Consider the following 22,186-nt stretch of genomic DNA (forward strand, 5'->3'; position numbering starts at 1 on the left):
AGGTGGCCGGTGGCCGCAGCCAGCTAGTACAGGAGACGGGAAAAACGCAGGTCAGAACGTGGCCACCGGACCTGGCCCGGGAAGCCCCTGCGGGGTGGCAGCTGCTTGAGGACAAAGCTGTAACCCTTACGCTGAAAAGCCCACCAAGACCCCGGGCACCAGGGCCCACTGGAAACCCCCAGGCTCAAAAGAACCTCCAGGTACCGCCCGACAGAAAGGCCTCCCCATTGGGTCCCCGAAAGCGCACGGGTGGAGGTAGAAAGGCAGCCAGTCAGGACAGCAAGTAGCTCGGATCCCTCCTTAATATGGGGAGAGCGGAGGCAAGGCCTGAAAAAGAGCCACCCCGGGGCCCCTCGCTGCGTCCCAGCCTGGGGGACGCCCCCGCACACATGTACTATTTTCTTTTCCCTGGCCTCGTTACCCTGGCGCATCTCTGAATTCTTAGCCCATAGCCAAGAACCTAGAAACCCCGAGCGCCCGGGCAACACCCCACACTCTGGAGCCAAGCCTTCCCCCACCAGCGCCTCGGGGCGGAGAGGCTGGGGCTGTGCGCTCTGCGCTGAGCCCGCCTCGGACAGCCCTCTCTGGGGCCTCCTTCCGGGCTCCTCTATCTGCTTGCCCCGGCCCCGTGCGGGCCCCTGTTGTCCGCAGATGGCCCTCTCCGAGGCGGACCACATGCCCCTCTGACTACTCAGCTTATCTCCGACCTTGATGGTCAGTGGCTTTGACCCTCCCCATCCCTCAAAATCCCAAGGCCGCCTCCTCCAGGAAGTCCCACCAATCCAGTAACTGCCTCTTCTGGGAACTACTACAACTCTTAGTCACGTTCATTCCCACTATTCAATCAACCAATAATCACTTACTGAGCACCGACTGTATACCAGGCTTAGGCCAGGCCCCACATGGGCCCAGGAAAGAGAAAAGCGATCCAGCCTTGGTCCTTGGCCCCAGGTACAGCCATGACCACGTGGGGGGGCAAGTTACCCCCGTAAGCTCCAAGAAGCTTGGGGGCTGTGAGTGCCCAGGAAAGGAGGACCTGAGGTGGAGGGAATAGTCTCAGAGGACTTCACAGAGGAGGTGACATTTCTTCGAGGCCCTGAAAAAAGGGAAAGGCCTCTCCAGGCAGAGGGGTCTGTGTGAGCCAAGGCAAGGAGGCCAGAAAGCTGGCGTGTCTGGGGAGCGTGCACGCTTCCGTGTCTGGGGGGAAGGTGGAAGGGACGTGGCCCAGTACTGGGGGGAATCTCACTTATCCTGCGGGCGGCAAGGGGAGCCAGAGCTGAGCGTGGATGCCTAACCCTGCCCGTGCCTCCTCTTCCCCAGCCGGGGCTCCCAGACCTGAACCTGGGCCCCGAGAGCCAGCACAGAGAGGGCCTTGCCCTGACAGGCTCGGGTCACTGATAAACTGGGCTTGGACTCGACTTCCAGAGAGGGCGAGGAGTGAACGCGAGCCCCGGCCCTGCGGGAGGACCCTGGGCTGAGCCGGAAGAGCTCCCCCTGCACGCCGGCGGGCTGGCCCGGGGGCCGGGAGCCAGCCCAGGGGGGTGCGCTGAGCAGATGCCGCGGGGCGGGCAGGGGTGCTGGCAGCCCCGCTCCCCTGGCGGTCGCCCAGCCAGCGCCAGGAACGCGTGCGGTGCCCACAGAGCCCTGCGGTGTGCCCCGCCTCGCGGGGACACGGCCCGGTGCTGGAGCCAAGGCCTTCACTCTCGAGGGAAGCAGAGCGGGTGCCAGGCCTCTCCAGGGCCCCACGGCCGGTCAGGCCTGGGCCGCGAGCCTCGCAATACTGCCTTAGTAACTTCTGCCGACAGCTCTGCTGGGATTGTCATCACCGAAGTTATTCTCCCCGGGTAACAGGTGGGGATGCTCAGGACGGCGCAAGGTCACACGCCCAGAAGCGGGGACGCTGGGACTTGAACCTTTGTCCACCTGACCCCATGCTCCGTCCGCCTCGCCACGGTCTCGTCTCCTGAGCCTCCACCCCGAGAGGAGGGCTCCCTGCCAGGCCCCTGCCCCTCTTCCCCTTGTGCCAGCCCCATAGTAAGAGCTCCGCCCCAGGCTCCCCGTTCTCCCCCGTCCAGTCCTCTCAATGTTGGGGAGTCCCCAAAGGCAGCAGGACTGAGCATGGACCTGGGCGCTCGAGAGGGGGGGTACAGGCTAAACCCAGAAATAAAGCAGGCCCCTCCAGGAGGCAAGGCAGGCACCGGGCATCTTGAGGGCAGGTGTGGAATGGGGCAGAGCTGATGGCGGAGGCTCCTGGTCTGAGGGAGGAGGCACAGGACCCAGGCTAAGGGAAGGAAGCCAAAGAGTCCAGGCGATGGGTGGAAAGGCAGCTGGTCCGGGGAGGTTTCTTGGAGGGGATGAGGCTTAATGCGGCTGGAGAGGAGGGGCAGGGCTTGAGCCACAGCCAGCGGGGCCAAGGACCCAGGCAGAGGAAGCTGCGCCCAGAAGCACAAACAAGGAGTCCTGGGCCTTGGCCACCCCTCCCCCCCACCCCGACCCAGAGGGGTTTCAGCTTCTCCAAAGCCCCCTCCCCTCGTGGCTTCCTGGGAGGATGACAAATCCAGTCTTTCCTGGTGGGTGGCAGTGGCTGCTGAGACACCGCCGGCTCCCAGGAACACCATCTGTCCCCAGCTCTGGGGGGAGCCCCTGCCCCACGGGGAAAGCCAGGGCAGCGCATAAATTAATAATGACTTTTCCAGGCCCCCCCCTCCGCTCGCCCTCCCCCAGCCGCCGCCAGCCCGCTTGGAGGGGAGTCTCAGGGCTTCGCCTAAGGTCAGCAGTGACCCCATGCTGAGCCCCTCCTGTGCTGAGACCCCTAGGGCCTTCTCCTTTCCCATCGCACCTGAGTGCCGGGGAGGACAGGGGCTTGGGGGCTAGACATACCTGAGCTCCACGCTCAGCTTTGTCCCCGATTCGCTCGTTGTGTGACCCCGCGGGGCCTCGACTTCCCCAAATGCCGAAGGAGACTAAGAACGGCCCCGACTTCGTGCAGATGTCGTGAGGATGAAACAAGGGGGCAGCGGAGGGGCTGCTACAAGCAGCATCCTCTCCAGCCCCTCCGCTGGGGCCGGGCGGGCGAGAGGGCTCGGGCCACGCTTGCTGCTGGGTCCAAGTTTACACACGCACACCCCCTGCCTCTCTGTCACTCTCCCCGCCTGCAGCCCAGCCCACCTCGGCCTCCTCGAGGCCCCTCCGAGTCCTGAAGTTTCCTCGGAGACACCCCAGAGGCATGGCCAGGGCTGGGGACGGCAGCCCTCATAGAGAGGAACTCGGAAGCCGAGCCCTGCCCCGGGCACCCATGGGAGGGCAGTGAGAGTCAAGAAGGAGGAAGCCCCGGTTCCTGTCATCAAGGAGTCACAGCTCAGAGGGGAGGACCAGCCGGACAGACACACAGTCACGTGATGGAGAAAACGGGGGTTAGTGGCCCAGCGCAGTGGGTGACAGGCAGCAGAGCGCCCAGCGTCTGATGGCCAGGGCAGGAGAGCTCAGAGGAGGGAGAGCGTGCGGACCCATCCAGCAGTCGGGGCGGGCTTCCTGGAGGAGGGGAGGCTAGAGCTGAGCCCAGAAGGACTTGGGAAGCCGAGGGGGTGGAGGCCAGCGGAGCGGTTTTGGGGGATGCAGGAGTGGATGGATGAAAGGGGGACGGAGGCCTGGCTGGGGTGCAGGGGAAATGGGGAGCACGGAGGATTTCTGAGCAGGAGAGCACCAGGGTCAGATTTCTGTGTTAGAAAGCTCCTTCTGGTGATGGAAAGCAGGAAGCCAGAGGGGCCCAGGGGAGCCACGACCATGGAGAGGAAGAGGAGTTCAGAGAATTGACAGGGAACGGGGGCATGAGGGCGGAGGTGGGGGAAGGAGTCGGCAGGGACTCGCAGGTGAGCTGCAGGGAGGGTCCTGGGTGGGAGGGACCCCCCCAGGCAGGGAACGGGGAGGGGGTGGTCTTGGGGTGGGGTGAGCCTAGGCTGGAGGGGGTGGGGCTGGGACACGGCTCCAGCCTCCCAGTCCTCCCGGGGGGCCGGGGCCAAAACTGACCTCCAGCCTGTGCCCCGCCCCGAGCCCACCCACGCCTCCCTCCGCTGAGCTCTCACCTCCAGGCGGTCGTCTCTACTCCGGGGTGCTGGCTCCTGTGCAAGGAGGTCCCGGCCGGCTGCAGAGACAAGAAGGCCAGGGGCTGAGGCCTGCCAGGCCATCCCCCTTCTCCCCGGCCTCCCCTCACCCCGGAGCAAGCCCTGAAGCTGCCTGTCGCCCATAGGTGGCCGCCTCCTCCAGACAGCCTTGCCTGGTTGCACCCTGCTCCCTCGGCAGCTGCCCGTCTTGCTCCACGCCTCCTGCGGGGCCCCCGCCGCTGGCCCTTTGTCTGCCCTTCTGGAAACAGCCCGGGGCTCCTAAGGAGCGGTCCTGAACACGTCTTTACCCTTCTAAGGCCCCCTCCACTTCTGCTTCTCTCCAGGGAACATTACTCCTCTCTGAGCCTCAGTTTCTCTGTATGGGCACTGCCACACCCACCTCAGTCACTGAGCCTCCAAGGTGGTTGTCTGTGTTCTCAGACAACCAGGGGCTCCCAGCCCAAGGCTACTGTGGATCCCCAAGAAATGGGGTCACTCGGAGTCCTGGCACCCAGCAGTCTGACTCAGACCTGGAGCGCCCCCCGTACTCCATCAGCACCTCCACAGCTCCTGGAACTCTAGAACCAGGGAGCTCCTGACAGACAGATGCGCCACGCCCCTACTCACTCGTCCACCACCCGCGTCCAGACACCCCAGCCTCTGGGAGAGGCATCGCCCCGGGGGGCCGAGCCCCAGCTGCTGCCCCCTGCCCACCCCCACCCGACAAGCGTGCCCAGGCATCGGGCGGGCGGCAGGATATTCTGAGCCTGGCTCCGTGCCCGTCAGCTGCTGGCCGCCATGCCAGCCTGGCGCGGGCGCAGGGGCTGATTTGATTTGGCAGCTTCGGAAGCATGTGGTGGGGACGGGGCGGGGGAGGGGGATGAGACACCCATCGCCGCTAGGAAGTAAACAGCCTTGGGCGCTGGGAGAGCTGGGGGCAGGGAGCGGTCTGGCATGGGATGGGGGCTCTGGGTTCCGCACCTCGTGCCCGTCTCCTCTTGCCCCGGCGCTGGACCCCTGCCCGTGCCTGCTGGCACCTGTGGCTCTCCTGGGTGACCACGGGGTGACAGGCGCTGCACCTGGCGCGTGGATGCCTATGGTGTGGTGTGGCAGGGTGTCTGGCTGTGTCCCTGCAGCCCGTGGGGTTTTCCCGCTCAGCCACACCTGCAGCCGGGCCCGCGTGTGGCCCGACAAGTGTCCCTGGGTGTGAGCGCAGGGAGGATGGTACAGAGGGGACCGTGTCCGGGGTGTCGCGGCTGGGCCCACACGGGCCACTGGCTCCCCCTGGGGAGCCCCGAGGCTCTCCACATGCCGGAGTCCACTCAGGGCCTGGCGGACGCTGGCTCCAGCTGGCTCCTTCCCTCTGCGCAATGACCCCGCTGACCCGGCCACATCCGGCAGGGGAAATGACGAGGGCCGAGATAAGCACCTGACCCCAGGGCCTGTCCCTTTTGTCCACAAAGCCTGGGCCTTCCTTTCCACTCCCAACCCTGAGTGTCCACTGAGCGGCCTGGGCGGCCCCCTCCCCTTCCCCTGAGAGGGAGCAGTGCTTGTTTCAGCTGGTTCTGGGTCCCGCCGCTGGCCTCTCCACCCTTCCCCAGGGAGGCTGTTGCCCCCAGCCCTTCTGGTGCGCCCCCACCCACTTCAAGTGAGGCGGAAGTGGACAGGATGAGGGGACTCTCAGCTGGGCATTCACAGCTCCTCCCCAGTCCCACCCGGCCTCGGTGTTTACCACCCTCTTACCTAGCCCCACGGCCAAAGAAGTCCAGCTCACCTCCCCAGGGGCCCCAGGAATCTGCACCACCCCCAAGTGAGCTGCCAGCTCCCTGGGGTCTGGATTCTGCCACCTTTAGTTAGAGAAATGCTGCAGCAGAATCGGGGGCCATGCACTGAGGTCAAGGGTACGAGAGGTCAGAGCAGGGCCCTGAGTCCCCCGGGGCCCCAGCCAGGGAGGTCAGCAGCGGGTGGAGCCTGCTTTGGGGAAGACGCAATGTCTCATCTGTCCCCGACAGTGGGAAGACCCATTGTCCCACAGTCCTCTAGGGACCTCAGGGCTCCCCCACCCTCCAGCCAGAGGAAGCTGAGCTCCTCCTAGAGACGGGAGGGAACCCTGGCGGAGGGGCCCCCAGACTGAGGGGGAGACTCGGCCCTGCCCTTGGGGTCCCTGAGGAGGGGTTTCATAGAGTCATCACTAAAGGGCTGGTGTGATGGCCATGGTCTGCGGAGAGGCCCCAGGGGGCTTCCTGGAGGAGGCATGCGACACCACACAGGAAGAGGATGGAGGTCAGGCCAAGACCGAGGGTCCAACCTGCGGGAGTAGAGGTTTGCAGCGGGATTTGTCTGCTCGTGTGTGTCCTCACTGCATCTGTGCGTGCCCCTGTGTGTGCACACCCCTAGTAGCCATCCCAGCCCCAGAGTCCTGGGCTCTGGTCTGTGTCCCAAGGGCAGGGTGTGCCCGGGGCAAGGATCAGCCAGGCCGCAGGGGCGGCGAAGGCGAGCGGAGGCTGGGCCACAAGGGGGAAGGGAGGACCCCTAGTGGGGCCAAGGCTGAGGAGAGAAGCCCTCCTGCTTCCCGAGGGGCCCGTGCCCAGCTCGGCGGGGTCCTAAGTCCCCCAGCCCCAGCCGGCTTCCTCGCGCTGCACGAGCTCGGCCAAAACCTACTGTGCAAACCTGAACGGGGCCCTTCCCCTTTCTGTGCGCGTTTCCTCAACTGTAAAACAAAAAGTTAGGCGCTCGGTGGGCTCCTAGGGCCCTTTCAGTTCTTCACCATCTTTTGGAGAGATTGACATGCAAAGAGCTGGAGAAAAGAAAGGGATGGAGAAAGACCCCAAGGAGAGATGGCCGGGGAGAGCCAGGGATCTAACATCCAGAGGAAGACGGGGACAGGGTGGCTGGCCATGGGTCGAGCAGCTGGGGAGGGGGCTCCCTGCCAGGGACTCTATCCCCGGGGCAAAGTCAGGACGTGGTGGACAAAGGGCCTGCGGATGACAGAGGAGCGGCCGTCACCATCCCACCTGCTTCCTGGCCCGTGGAAGGAGAAAGACTGAGGGGTGATGGGAGGGGCCTCTGGCGCCCTAACCTGCTCCTGGATCCCAGGGGGAAGGGCGGTGGCTGTAGGCCATGGGGTCCACCCAGGACTTGGGGCCCAGGGAGCCTGTTTTCAGGCCCCACTGTGCTGAGTGACCGGAGCCAGCCTCCACCGCCCAGTCTGTGAACCCAGCAGGCTGGGAAAGCCCTTGACCTTGTGCAGCTGTCCTGGGCTTCCTGAGGGGCCCAGGTGAGATCCTCCCCCTGGAGCCTGGACGCTCCCTCCCCATCTCTGGCCTGGGTGCTGAGGCGGCTGTGGAAACCAAGAGGCGGCGAGTGGCTGGACCAACGGGCCGCCCTTGTGCCGGGCTGGGCTGCAGTCTGCACGGCCGGAACCGCTGATCTAGAACCGCCTTCCTTGACCCCTTCTCTCCTTCCTGCACGCAGGGAGCGCCAGTGGGAAGACCGGCTGGTGCTCCCACCTCCGGGCCTCTGCCCTGGTGTAAGGCCCTCCGCGCGTGGGGCAGGCGGGGGCGTGCATTTCCACGCCTGGGCGCAGGAAGCGTCCATGTCCTGTTTTCCCCTTCGGGAGCAGGCTGCTGGGGAACGAGGGGGCGGGCAGGCCTCTCCTTCCTCCACCGCCGACGTTTCTGCCCAGACACTTTGGGGGCTGGGAGAGAAGGGTGTGAGGTGGACTTCTCTCTGCACTTCAGTCTGAAAGTGCTTGAGGAACGGGGAGGGGGGTGCAGAGGAAATGACGCCCTCGCCCCGCGAGCCGGGGAAGGCTTTCAGACGCGGCAAATGTCACCACGCCAGATCTGTCGTGGCAGGAGAGACGGGCGTGTGGCCGGTTGAAAGGGGCTCCGTGTCCCCCCAACCTACCAGCCCCGGCGTGCCCTCCCTCCCTCGGGGTGGGTAGGCACCCGCCACCCTGAGCTGTCTCCATTGCTTCTCGTTAGGTTTTTAATAACTGAACATTGACATTAGCAAGGCAGGTGGTTGCAGCTCTTCCCAGCAGCTCCATTTAGAATCATTGAATCATCAAATCCTAGAATCCTGGATTCACAGAATGTCCGCATCTTCGGCTCCTGGAGTCTCAGCGTCTTAAAGTCACAGAATGTCGGAATCACACAACCACGCACCCCCACGGCACTGGCTGCAAGCCGAGAGCCCCACAAACTGACAATTCCGGATTCTCAGAATCCTGCGTCCCTCAAGCTGCAGCTCAGACATCCCTTGGAGATGACAACCCCAACTCCTCCTTTCACGGGCCAGAAATCTCAGCCCAGAAAACGGTCTTGTGCAAGATTCCCAGGGACTGGGGAGCCAAGCAAGGCCCAGCCCCAAGACAGCGACACCGGCCTCGGCATTCCAGTGTTCCGGGACACGGCAGGACTTTCAAATTCCGAAAAGCCAGTATTTACGTTGGGGTGCTGCTGCGCTTTTGGCTGTGCTCGCCTCCCCTGGCGCTCCCTGTGCCCCCTGGGGCCCTTCCCCACCTTCACCCCCACTCCAGCCCCACCTCAGCCCCCCCCCCCCCCCCCCCCTCCCCCCCCCCCTAGCCTGCTCCTCAAGCCCTCAGCCCTTGGACCGCAGCCCCCGCAGCCCCCTCGCCCTCCCCAACTCCTGTTGAACCCCACGATAGAGGCAAGCCTGGACTGGGGCAGGGGTGCCCAGGGCCCACCCTCACGCGGCTCAGAGGACAGGAGAAGCCAAATGCTGCCCCCTGAGGCCCCCGGGTACAAGGCAGACTGCCCGGGGGATCCCCGCTGGTGTCCATCAAGGGGGCGCAGCAGGAAGGTCCCGGAGCCCCCCGGGGCCCAGCCACCTCAGAGGCCGCAGCTTCAAGGCAGCTGCAGCCAAAGTGGAGGGCGGCCGCAGAGGCCGACAGTTTATATCAGAACCATCACCCTGCTTAGCAAGTATAATTTCATAAATTTACATTTTTACTTGTTTGGGAATGTACTCTACATTTTTTATTCGACTTTTATTAAATACAGCCTTTCACCGATTGTTTTAATTTTTGAATTCTGAACACTCTTGACCCAGGGCAGATCCCGAACCCCCACAATTCAAACGAGCGCGGCAGCCCTGAGCGCGGCCCAGGATTCCCTGTCCCCGCGGTGGCCCCAAAGCCCACAGCCTCCTGGGAGGCCTGCCCCAGACCTTCCTGCCTGGGAGGGCCCCGACCCCGCCAGGCACCTGCCCGGGAGCCCTTCCTCCTCCCGCCCCTTCTCCGCCTCCTTCTCTCCGTCCTCCCCGCCGCTGCCCCCGTGGCCCCTGCCTGGACCACGCTGGGCTCCCAGCGCCCGCCTCGCCCTTGGACGTGCTCTCCAGCCTGCGGTCGCGGCAGCTCCTGCACACACGGGTCTCACAGGGACCCCCTGCTCTCATTGCAGCTCTCCCTGGTCCCCCGCTTCCCTCTGGGAAAAGTCCGAATTCCTTACCATGGACTCTAAGTCGTACACGGTTTGGCCCCCGCTGCCACCGTCTCTTGATGTATCACACACACACACTCACCCGTGCGTGCCCCAATCCCACCTGACTCGACCACCCTGGCGGTCCAGGATCAGCCTCACAGAACTGCACAAACCGCACACTTTACCTCCCTCTGCCCACCACCAACGAGCCGGCCCCTCTCAGTCCTTCTGTCCAGAACCTGGCCTGGCGCACCCCTTAGCTCCCAGGTTAGAGGTGTTTCCTCTCGGCTGCTCCCCAGCTCACCCCTCCCTCCCGGGCTGAATGCAACGCCTCAGCTCTGTCCCCCACGGACCCTGAGTTTACCACTATCGCCCTCATCACACGCTCCACCAGAATGCCTCCTTCTCTTTGCACCCCACTCCCACCCTGCCCCCCACCCACCCTGAGCCCCGGCACCCACGACTGCGCTGCCTGCCACAGGCAGGTGCACTGCTGCTTAGACTTGGGGGGATGTGTGTGCAGGAGTTGAAGCCTGCCCCTTCTCACTGCTGGATACAACAAAGGGGCTCACCACGAAAGCCTGGCGGTGCATGGTGTGTGGTTCCCACAGTCGGGGCTGGGGGTGCTCAGAGGCGGGGAGAATCCCTGGGCTGGGCTGGAAGCTTCCTGCAGGGGCATCAGAATATCCTCCACAGGTCAGTCGTAAAGGCAACCATTGGGGACGGGTCTCGGGAAGTCCCCAGTCTAGTCTTAGGGCCACCAGAGCAAACCAGTGGGGCCAGAGTCTGCAATGAGGGACACTCAGTGCCCAGGGCCCAGGGTAGGGGCCACAAAAGGGGCTGGCAGTGCACTCAGGAAGGCTTCCTGGAGGAGGGACTGCTTCTGGCTGGTTGGAGGCCAAATAGACGATAGAGATGAATCAGATTGGAAAAAGTGATGAGGGATAGAGACTGGGGAGAGGAGGCTTTGTCCCTTCACCCTTGGGAGGTCAAAGAGGTGGGAGGGGAGAGGGCAGGAGGGGCAAGGAAGGCGAGGTGGGTTGGACACCACGGCCAGCAGGCATGGATGGCTGGGGCTGGCAGGGAGCAGGCCCCCAGCTGTGGCTGGGAAACGTTTCCTGTCTCCTTGCCAGGGGGGTCATTAATAATCATTTACCCACCGCAGGCAGCGAGGAGGCCAGCCAGCGAGCAGCATGGCTCTGGGGCCAAAGACTGGCTGGGCATTGGCAGGGCTGAATTCTGGTGCCAGCCCTGCCACCTTGCTGGGAGGCCTGGACCCGTCACCTGAGCTCCCTTGATTTCTGCAAACACCAGTAAACGGAGAATGTGATGAGGGTCCTGCCGTAGGTCCCCTCCCTGCCATGGGCCTCAGTTTCCCTAGATGGTGGCTTCTAGGCTGCCAACCCTACGGGGTGCTTATGACCATCTGATGAGAGATGTGAGCATCTGGACAATGCCAAGCCCAGTGCAGAACGTGTGGGGTGGGGGGAGAGGAGACCCATGCCCAGGCTATGAAGAGCCTGCCTTCTGGTAGGGGCCAGACCCTAATACGATGGGGCACACACACAGAGCCTCATCAAACCAGGTTTGAGGAACCAGAAAACGGAGGGGCCACCTGCCCAGGGCCCGGGGATGCTGACAGTATGGCTGGGCCGGGAAGACAGAGTTTCTCAGACCCTCTATGCGGGAGCTTGAGGCCTGTCTGATCACCATTATAACCCCAGCACTTAAGCTGTGCCCACCTGGTATATAGCAAGCGCTCAATAAATGCTTGTAGACAACTGAATGAGTTAATTTGCTAAATGAGACATTTATGAAAGGTCTTTGGAATTTGGAAAGAGCTGCCCAAAAGATGATGATGATGATGACGACGACGACGACGACGATGGCAGATTCTGGCCAAAGACAACAGGACAGGAAAGGGTGGCCTGAAGGCCTGAGACAGTTGGAGCCCAGGGACAGCCGCCCGAAGCCAGACTGCGCCCCCCCCCAACACCCCCTCCAAGGCCCAGCTCAATCCCACTGACTTCAGAGAGCCTTCTGGAACGTGAGGTATAGGCTCCTAGCCCCTTTCCCCAGCCCCTTAAGGACGCCCAGACTTGTTTTACCCTGTGCTCACAAATACCCGTTGGGAGGCTGCCCGGTAAGGTTTTCTATAACTTTTCCTAGAAGGTAAGACCTGGAGCCCTCTACAGGGGCTGGGATTGCCCCCATATGACGAGGGAGCCCCCAAAGGTGTGATCATGCCTCCCCTTTCAGGGAAGGGTCGTTGTGTGGACAGGGACCGCTTCACCCCAACAGGATGTGGGGTGTACAGGGTAGAGATAGAGGGGGTCTTCCTCGTTGTTTTCCAGCCCAGGGACCCTCCCTGGGGGGCAGAGCTACACAGAGAAGGGAAGAGGAGAGGTGAGCGTGGAGAAGGGGTCACGACTGCTCAGCACCCCAGGAAGAGCGCTGGCCACCGCGGAATGAAACCCGGCGGTGGCCAAGCTCACCAATGCTACACCCAGCCCAGGGACCCTCCCTGGGGGGCAGAGCTACGCAGAGAAGGGAAGAGGAGAGGTGAGCGTGGAGAAGGGGTCACGACTGCTCAGCACCCCTGAGATGATGCGAGCCAGGAAGAGCGCCGGCCACCCGCGAGGATGAAACCCCGTGATGGCCAAGCTCACCAACGCTACGCCCAGCCCAGGCTGCTCTTGCGCCTGGGAGGGACCTCGGGGCCACCCCCCAGACCTCTCCGCCTGCGCCTGGGCCCTCCCCGCTGCGGGCGCTGTGCCGCGGTAGTAAACACGGTGACCTCGCTGACACGTGCATCCTCTCCACCCCCAGCCAAACCCTGGCCCAAAACACCAGACAGGCTGAGAGGAAAGAACAAAGGTCCCTGGGCCACGACACTGCCTGCTGCCGCCTGTCCAGGGCTTGCTCGGCCGGAAACCCAAGACAAAGGCCTTGGTCCGAGCGAGGAGGCTGGAGGGCAAAGGGCAGGCGCAACCTGGGCGGTGCACCCGAGAACGTCACCCGGTATCCCTGGGGGCCCGCGCAGGAGGGGAGCAGGGCCGGGGTGGCAGCCGGCCTCTCTGCCCACTTGCGCCACTCCGCAAACATTTCGGGGCACCTGCTGCGCTCCGCACACCCCACGTTACCTGCCCCACGTTCCTGGGGCACACTCGCCGACCCCCCGCAGCACAGCCCACAGCCCTCAACCGCGCCTCACGCCTCACCTCTGCGCACGCACCCCCAGAGCTCACTGGACTCCCCTCACTCACTTCTCACCACACCCACAGCAGCTCCAGCAGAGAAAAGAGCACATCATCCACGCCTCACGCCGGCAAGTCACGCGGCTCACACCCCCACACTTCACACCACACTCACACTCAGCCTCGCCGAGCTCACACTCACCTCCCGAACCACAGACACACACACCAGTTAAATTCAACACACATGCCACCCAGACTCGGAGACGCGTGCAGGCACACCCTGCGTCATGGGCACACCTGGTGTCACACCAAAATGTCACGTTGGTGGGCACACACAGCCCCTCAGGAGAGACATCCCTGCCTGCACACTGCCTCTTCCCCCATCACCGCCACTACACACACACACACGCACACACACGCACACACGACCCCCAGCTCCTCGCCTTGGCCCTCCTCAGCCTTGGCTGCGCTCTTCCCGGCCCAGAGTTCCACACACAACCACCACCCAGGCACACAACTCATGCGCAGCCCCACGGGTCCCTGTGCACTCCCCAGGCAAACATGGGGCACACCACAGTGCCCGAACCCGGTGACCTAGGCTGCAAACACACTTAGACACACACAACTCCCCTTCCCCCATTCTCCTCTCTTCCCTCTGCAGGGACATCTGATGTAGCCCACCAGACCCCCAGGGGGCTCTTCCTGGTTGCACACCACTCAAGTCCCCTGCAGCACAACCACCACACACACAGCTACCACCCCACATGCACAATGCTGGCACGCACAGCATGCAGCGTCATACACTCACAACCCCCCACAAATCCCCACACCATCATACATGGCACAACGCACAGGAGCACGGCCGGGCACACCCAACACCCGCAACCCAGCCCATCCCACACACACACAAGCACTCACACACACGTGTGCACACACTCATCCGGCCCTGGACACCTCGCACCACAGGTGTCTGACACCAACAGGTCCAAGTCCCCTCTTCACCACCCCCCCCTCAAGACCCCAGCTGCCCCTAGTCAGGACACAACAGTGGGGACGAGGGAGTTATTAGTCACGAGCCCCCCCACCTCGGGTTCCTGAGCACGGTCAAGCGCAGCTCACTCCAAGTCCAGGGCCCCCCACCTGCGTGCACTGTGCCATGCTTGAGGACTCGGGGAAGGGTCAAAGTCCTGGGGTCACCAGCCCGGCTCTCTGAGACCACTTCTCACCCAAGGGCAGGGGCAGATATAGGAGGAGAGACTCTAGAACAGAGGTAGAGACTAGAGAAATTGGGACGAGACAGAGAGAGGTGGGCCCAGAGGACAAGAGACGCAGCTCGAGAGAGAGAGAGACAGGGACAGAGAGTGAGCTCAGAGAGAATCAGGGAGAAAGAGAGGGGAAAGGGGGGCAACCACACCCGGGGAGAAGCCAGAGGAGGGCGTGAGAGCAGCTGGCAAAGCACAGGAGCGTCAGGTACAGGAGTGAGGACGGAGAGTGGAGGGAAGTGGGAAGGGGGTCCTGCTGAGGAGAGGGAAAGGTCTGTCTGGACCCTGGAGTGGGGCCGCATGTGAGAACTGAAGGTCCAGATGTTTGCGAGGGGATCCAGGTGAGGGATGAAGAGGAGGGTGGGTGGGAGGGGGGCTTGGGGTGAGGCCCCAGCTCTGAAGTGGGGCCCCAGCTGAGAGCTGGGGGTCCAGGTGTCCCTGGAATGGGATATGTAGAGCTCAGGGGCTTGGGAAGGGGTCTGCACTAATCTGGGGGGCTCCAGGTTTGAACAGAACTCGAGGTGGACTGGGGTCCCACTGAGGATCGGAAGATCAGCTCCTGGGGTGAAGAGGTCCAGAGTCTGAGTTGGGGTCTGGACTGTGAGTTGGGGGGGTCCAAGGGCTCCGGGTGTGGGCTGCCGTTCCCCAGCACAGGAGTGGGGTTCAGGACGAGGGGAGGGGTCCCCTCCTTGAGGAGGGTTCAGGGGCTTGGGCAGGCCGGGCTGCCCGCAGGGCGGACCCGAGGGCCGGCGGCCGCACGCTCCGCGGAGGACCGGCGCGGCGCTCGCCGGGAGCCCCGCTCTCGTGGTGCCCGGCGCGGGGCCCCCCCTACCTGCAGGCTGTCGGCGCATGGCTGCGGCGGCGGCGGCTCGTCCGGCTTGAGGAAGACCTGCTGGCCCCGCCTGAGGAATTGGACAACAGCGATGAGGATGTGATGCAGCACCAGGACCATGCTCGCCGCCGCCCGCCCGCCCGCCGGCCCGGCCGCTGAGCTGGGTCCGCGCGTCCGCAGCAGCTTCGCCGGGAGCGCACGGGGGCCCGCCCAGGCCCCGCCCCGGCCCGCCCTCCTCCCGCCCCCCGGCCGCCCCGGCCCCGCCTACCCCCCCGCAACCCTGGACCGCGCCTCGGCGGGCCCGCTTTTCGGACCCCCAGCCCGCCCGCTCTCCCTCCCTTTGCCTCCCTCCCAAGATCCCTCCAGACTGTCCGCTGTTGGGGCAGCCTGCGCCCAGGCCGCGCTCCCTTCCCCGGGCCGCAGTCCCACTCCTTTCGCTACCTCTCAGGGGTCGCCTCTCTGGGCCCCCACCCCGGCCTGAGCACATCCTCCCCCCAACCACCACTTTGAAAGCCCTGGGACCCGGCCAGGACCCCGAAGCAGAGACCAGCCGCAGTGTGCACGCGCGCGCGCGTGTGTGTGTCGAGGGAAGGGGAGGGGGACCGGACAGGGAGGTTGGGGTTCCTCCCCAAGCCGGGGAGAAGCGGGAAGCCAGGGAGAATTTTAGAGGTCGCGCGGGGACGGATGGGCCTTGGGGGCAGTGGCGGATCCGCCGAGGAAGCCACGTGCGCACGGACACAGCCGCTCGCGCGCGCACACAGCCGCACTGCTCCTGAGACGAGGGAGGGTGGGCCCTGGGAGCCCAGGGGCGGGTAGGTAGGCCTGCCTGGCGTCCCCGGAGGCCGGAGGGAGTGCAGGCGCCAGGGCCACCCGTCCACGGCTCGGCGGTGGGACCCGCGCAGCCGGAGCGCATTTCTCCGCACAGTGGACTCGGGCACCTGCTCCAGCAGCGACGCTCCTGCGCCCCCTGCTGTCCCATCGCGGCAGCGCAGCTCCCTGCCCGGCCGGGGGTCTCCGCTGCCAGCTCCCTGCCCAGGACCGACCCTGGTACCAGTTCCTGCTTGGCATGAGAGCGGCAGGTGTCTGGACTGGAGGGTGCGCTTGGGTCTCGCTAGCGACCTTCTGTGTGACCTTGGACAAACGCCCTCCCCGGGCCCTTTCTGGACCTCAGTTTTCCCACCCCTCTCACGGAACTGGCAGGAGGATCAAACGCCAGAATGACGGGAAGGCAGCCAGAGTCCCCTGACAGCCCTCCCCGTGGTTTGACCCGAATTCTCCCCACTGCATTGCGGGCCCCACTCCCCTCCCCCCCCCAAACACTTAAGGGTGACTCAGTGAGCCCCCAGCCTCCCAAACTCCCCACCTCACTCTGCTGATTCATCCTGGGCCCTTTCTCCCTGGGGAGTGACTTCTTGAAGGTTGAGTCACCGAGCCCGTCCCCTGGACACAGTCCAGGCACCCGGTGCTCAAGCGGGGCAGAGCCCTGGCCTTCCTAGCCACGCAGCGAGAGGCCCTCCCGTGTCAGAATTTTTTCTACCTCTTTTTCTGAGGCATAGCTCTGGACATGCTTCTTCCTCTGCTCAAACACCTTCCGTGGCTCCCCATCACCAGCACAATAAAGCCCAAACGTTTCTTTTGTCAGCAGAGGCCTGGCACACCAGACCTTCAAGATTACCCTGCCTTGCTCCTCCAGCTCTGACCTCCCCCCGCCCACCGTTCTTTAAATTTATACTTCCTGCTTTACTCCCATCAGTGACCGGCTGGTTTTCACCTCCAGATCTCTGCCCATGCCACCTTGTCTCAGTGCCCTCGCTACTCCTGTCAGCACTGCTTATCCTCCAGGGATGGGTTGGAGGCCCACCTCCTTCAGGAGGCCTTCCCCTGGCTGCCCCCTTAGTCCTCTGGGTCCTTCTTTTTTTGTGTCTTCCTGGAAGTCGTGGCTGGGGTCCTGGGAAGGGGTGGGGTCCTAGTCTGTCACTGAGTGATGGGAGCCAAGTCAATGCATCTTCCCACATCCACAAAATGGGGACCGCTTGTCCTGCTTATTAACGCTGTAGAAAACATTAAATGAGCTCAGATGTTGACAGGTACTGGCCCAGAAAAGGACGTCTCTTCCCTTTCATGGTCTCAGTTTCCACCTCTGTAAAAGGGGGTGACGCACGTTAGGGCTTTGTAAGGACTGGCTCTGAACCTGGCGCACAACATCTCTTGGTAAATCCCGAGCACGTGTCACTGGTTCGGGCTTGCACTCTGCAGAGTCTGGGCCGCACACAAGTTCCTGGGAGGTAACTGTCATGGCCACTGGCCAGAGACACCCATTCTTCAGGGACAGCCACGTCAGACCTGTAGTTGGACCAACCCTGACCTGGGCTAACTGCGCTCCCAGGAGGCCTCTCCACAGCACTTGCCCCTTGAGAAATGATTTCTTAAATATTCCTTGAATCTCTCATACTTCTGCTCGGTGGCCGGGGCCCTTGGGGCATGCTCTGTGCCTCCCTCATCTCAGAGTGGTTCTTTCTATGTCAGTCCTTCAGAGTCAAGCTTTCCTCAGTGTGTGATTGGGGGGGGGGGTACAGTACCTCTCTGGGCCTCAATGTCCCCATCAGCGAAATGTTCTCACATTAGATTCAATTTTAAAAATATTCTTTTAGTGCTCAGTGGGGTGCAGAGCCCTTCCACAGACAGCCCTCAGCCAATCCTTGGGATTTCCCAACCAGCTCCCTCCTAGAGCAGGCAATGAGGGCTTTGCCCAAGGTTCACAGCCAGGAAGTACCCTTTCCAGGTGTGGGCTCTGCTCCAAGGCTAGGACTTGTGCAGTACCCCCACTGATTCTAATCTGCCACCATGTTTGATTAGATGCACCTGGCCCCCAGCTGACGTCAGTCTCACAGAGGTCAGGGTCAGAGCTGGGTGCCCAAGGGCTGAGCGTGTACATTTGGGGCTGGGATGAGGATCTGTGCCTGAGGGGCTTTCACATTTATTGAGCACTTACTATATGCCCTCATATTTAATCTTCCCAATGATCCTGTAAGGTAGGTCCTATAATCAGCCACGTTTTACAGATAAGGCAACTGAGGCACAGAGAGATTAAACAACTTGCCCACAGTCACACACCTAGTAAACAGTGGAGCCAAAATTCAAATCCGGGCTGTCTTGCTCTAATCTGTGCCTTAAATTCACGCCCTGCCTCATGAGGAAAGCCAAGGAAAGAAAACATATGTCAGTTTCTCTAATAAAGAAAAAAATCCTTTCTTCATGGAAGGATAGTGGCAATATAAGATAGTAGTAGTTTTTATTTGTTTTCAAATGTCTTTGTTTGATGACACACTGACAACACAAAAGAAAGAAAGAGAGAAAGAGAAAGAGAGTGGAAGGGACGGAGAAGAGGAAGGAAGGAAGGGTAAGAGGGAGGGAGAGAGGAAGGAAGGGAAGCAGGCGTATGTCCCGGGTCCCCTCCTGTCCTACACTCCTGGCCCTGACACCTCTGCCCGTCACTGACTCCAGATGCGCAGCCCCAGCCGTCCTCATCGGTCCAGCTCAGGAATGTGTGGCCCAGCCGCTCTCAGCACCTCTTCTTGCTGCCCCGCCTTAGAGGCTCCTTGGCCTGTGCTCAGTGGCCCAGCTGCCCCAGGCTGGGTATTTCAGGAAAAGGTGACTCAGCTGAGAGCTGGTCAGTCCAGCTACCCTCTGGCCCTGTCCAGGAACTGGCCCTGCCCTGTCCCTAGTAATAATGCTATCTCCCATTGTGTGTGTGTGTGCTGACCAAGCACTTCCTCACCTCCGCAGGGGGCACTGCCTGTAGTCCCATATTATAAATGAGGAAACTGGGCGGCGGACTTGGCCCAGTGGTTAGGGCATCCGTCTACCACATGGGAGGTCCGGGGTTCAAACACCGGGTATCCTTGACCCGTGTGCAGCTGGCCCATGCGCAGTGCTGATGCGCACAAGGAGTGCCCTGCCCCGCAGGGGTGTCCCCCGCGTAGGGGAGCCCCACACCCAAGGAGTGCGCCCCATAAGGAGAGCCGCCCAGCGCGAAAGAAAGTGCAGCCTGCCCAGGAATGGCGCCGCACACACGGAGAGCTGACACAGCAAGATGACACAACAAAAAGAGACACCGATTCCCATGCTGCTGACAACTACAGAAGCGGACAAAGAAGACACAGCAAATAGACACAGAGAACAGACAACCGGGGTGGGGGAGGGGAGAGAAATAAATAAATAAATAAATCTTTAATAAATAAATGAGGAAACTGAGGCTCAGAAGGGTACAGAGGCTTGTCCAAGATTACCCAGCTGGTCAAAACAGGAGCAGGAACCCGGCCTACCGGCTCCAAATCCAGTGCTCTTTTCACTAAAGATGAGCATCTCCTGGGTAAGCCAGCCCTCTAGGGAAGATCCCTTCTGACCCCATCCATGCCCTGCTCACAAGCTTCACCAGCTCCCACAGCCTCAAAGATACCATCCACCCAGGCAGGGTGGCGTGCGAAGTTCATCCCCAAATGACTTTTTCTTGCCTCTTCCCCTACCACTTCCTGCCATTGACCCGTAGTGGACCCTGAAGGCTTGGCATCTCTCCCACCCCCTTGCCTTGCTCAAACTGCCACCTCCCTAGTTTCGTCCCCCTCCAATGGCGTATCTGCCTGTCAGTAACAAGCATTTGTTCATTCACTGATTCCGCAAATATTTATTGAGAATTTACTCTATGCCGGGAGTCGGGGGAAAGTGAAAAATTCAGATCTTTCGAGATACAAGAAAACACTCCCATCCAACCCAAAGTCCGCAGCCAAGATCCCACAGCCTGCACGGCCCTCGCCCTCCCACGGAGCCCCCCGCCCCTCTCAAGGGCAGGCACTATCTGATCCTTTGCTCCATTCCCACGCTCCAGTCTGGGCTGGGAACACAGTATGGCCCCAGAACTCTGGTTAAAGAGATAGTTTCCAACTCAGCTTCTGTCCCTCTCCTACACCCGGCACCAGGAGACCCGTGAGAGTCCTGTTCCCCTCCCCCCTCACCACGGGTCCTGCTTCCCTGAGCCTGCCTGGTGCCTGGCACCCACCCATCCTGTTGCCCTGTCTGGGGTCAGGCCCCCAGAGGCCCAGGTTCAAATCTGGAGACCCCAGGCTGGCCTTGGCCTTCCTGGACACTAGGAGGGTGGGCCTGGTTCTCCTTGAGGGGCTCGGGCAGGTCAGGTACAGGGAGGGGTCAGGCGGGCCCAGCTGGGCGGGAGGCGGCTCTCCTGCCCAGCGTGGCAGGCTCCAGGAGGAAGGACCAGATTCAGGACGGAGAACATGTGATTTCTCTCTCCAGGACAAGGGATGGAGCCCATGGGCTGAAAGAGGGGGCAATCCAAGAAGCTTCCTGGAGGAAGCTGACGTCTCTGCAGGTTCTGCCTCCAGAGCAGGGGTTCTTAACGAGGGGTCCACAGAGATTTCAGGGGGTCCACGAGCTTTAATTGAAAAATCAAAAACACATTATTCTCGTGGGGACGTGTTGGTGCAGGTGTGTCATGAAACTCTCTGCCGCCACATTCTGAGAGGGGTCCATGGTTTTCACCTGACTGGCAAAGGAGTCCGTGGACCGAAAAAGGTTAAGAACCCCTGCTCTAGAGCTTGTCCTCCATGCTTCAGCCCTCGAGTGGGCATGGGCGTGCACCTGAGCAGAGATGACGCACCTTAGGCAGCTCTGTGTGTGAGTCCTGCACACTTGCACATGTTCGTAGGGCTGTGAGTATGATGTAGTGAAAGCAAGAAGGGGCTGAAAGCACATGCGGGTTTGTAAGTTTGCATCTTACATGTCTGATACCTCCATGGTGTTGCTGAATCGGTGTGTGTGCACGCACGCATGTCTATCTATAGACGTGTGCACATGTGTGCATGCATGCAGAATGTGTAGGTGTGAATGGACACACATGCAGGCACGTGTGTAGTCGTGTGTCTGCACACGTGTCCTGGTGTGGTATGTGTGCACCCTTGAGTGTGTGCACACGTGAATGTGTGTGACTGCTCAGATTCACACCTGACAGAGGTGCTGCCCCCGGCCGCTAACCTGCCCAGGTCCGTGTGTCCCCTGGCTGTGGCCCCAGAGGAGGGGCGGTCCTCGCAGGGAGTCGACCTGACCGGGGCGGCCACTGGGGACAGCATGGATGGCAGCTCTGGGTCCTGGCTGCGGTGCTCAGGCAGGAGGGGCGGGGGCCCGGGGGGCGAGGGGACACGGGCTGGGTCAGCCAGAGCGCTCGCCATTTCCATATCATTTCCATGTTATCTGCATACACATTTGTTCTGTCTTCAGCTGCCCGCCGGCTCCATGGCCCTGGAGGGGGATGGGAACCATCAGGATTCCAGGCCAGGACTAGTTCAAGTCCAGCCCCTGCCGGCTCACACCGGGGCTGCTGCTCAGGGGCCCTGGAGCGCCCAGGCCTTGCTCGACGTAGGCCTTGGCCTCTGCTCCCCTCATCTGCAAAGCTCTAGAGCCTTCCTCTGCAGGAGGCTCCCGGGCCATGCACAGTCACACGCACTGCCAGCACCCCCCGCAGACATGCACGCTCACGCCACTCCAGGCACTGCCAGCAAGGCGGCTCGGGGCCTCCTTCTGGGACCACTGGGCGCCTTCTTCCAGGCCCAGACCTGTGGCAAAAGCCTTCTCCACACCCAAGCCTGACCCTGCCTCGCCCGCACTCGGGTGGCGCCCCATGGCCCGCAGGACCCAGTCGGCACGAGTCCTGGCCCTCAAGGCCTTACCCTCTGAACAGCCCCTCCCCTGGGCCACCCTCCTGCTGGTGCTGCAGCTCTGTCCCCCGGGCCCGGGCACCTCCCAGGCCCTGCGGGCTTTCCTGGCTGCTGTGCTTCCCCACCGCCCTTTATCTTCCCTTTCGCTCACAGCTGCGTCCCCAGCGTAAGGGCCTGACCTACCGACTCCCCAGGCAGGCAGCAGGACCTTCCTCCAGCCTGGCCCGCCCCTTACGTACCACTTGCCCAACGCTGTCTCTCTCCCTGCGCGCCCCCCGTCAGGCTGGGTGCTCCGCGGGCAGAGACCGGGCTTGATTCAGCTCCGTGTGCACAGCACAGAGGCGGGGAGTGGGGGGTGGGGTCCAGGGGCGCAGAGCCCAGGGCAGGGTAACCCCCTCAATGAGCCTCAGGGACGTCTGGAAAGTGGGGCCACCCAGGCTAATCACACAAAGCCCACCTGTCCCAGGTTAGAGGCCTCCAGTCTTTTCTCCCCACATCTGAACCCGTTTCTAAAGCCACCCTGGCTGGCTAAGGCCCTGCTGGCACACTCCCAGCGACGGGGAGCTCACTTTCTTTCCAGCCGGCCCTGTCCCAGGGGGACACTGACCCTTCCCACAGCACCA

The 22,186-nt window shown here is 62.4% G+C and overlaps 1 protein-coding gene across 5 annotated transcripts in view; it reads right to left on the reverse strand.

Moving 5' to 3' along the window:
* The window catches only part of PDE2A (phosphodiesterase 2A), an 86,004-nt gene that overhangs the window by 45,099 nt on the left and 18,719 nt on the right, over nt 1-22,186 (reverse strand). For 2 of the 5 annotated variants that reach the window (XM_071218246.1, XM_071218247.1), the window contains exons 2-3: nt 14,839-14,908; nt 4,083-4,141 (exon numbers count right to left, since the gene is read on the reverse strand). In XM_071218246.1, the coding sequence (XP_071074347.1) occupies nt 4,083-4,141; nt 14,839-14,857 (78 nt within the window). In that variant the 5' untranslated portion in view covers nt 14,858-14,908. Of the gene's footprint in view, nt 1-4,082; nt 4,142-14,838; nt 15,003-15,664; nt 15,731-22,186 lie in introns of those variants that run through there. The other 3 variants (XM_071218248.1, XM_058305898.2, XM_058305897.2) reach the window with 3 other exon arrangements.

This window comes from Dasypus novemcinctus, chromosome 10 (genome assembly GCF_030445035.2).
Source record: "Dasypus novemcinctus isolate mDasNov1 chromosome 10, mDasNov1.1.hap2, whole genome shotgun sequence".
NCBI lineage: Eukaryota > Metazoa > Chordata > Mammalia > Cingulata > Dasypodidae > Dasypus > Dasypus novemcinctus.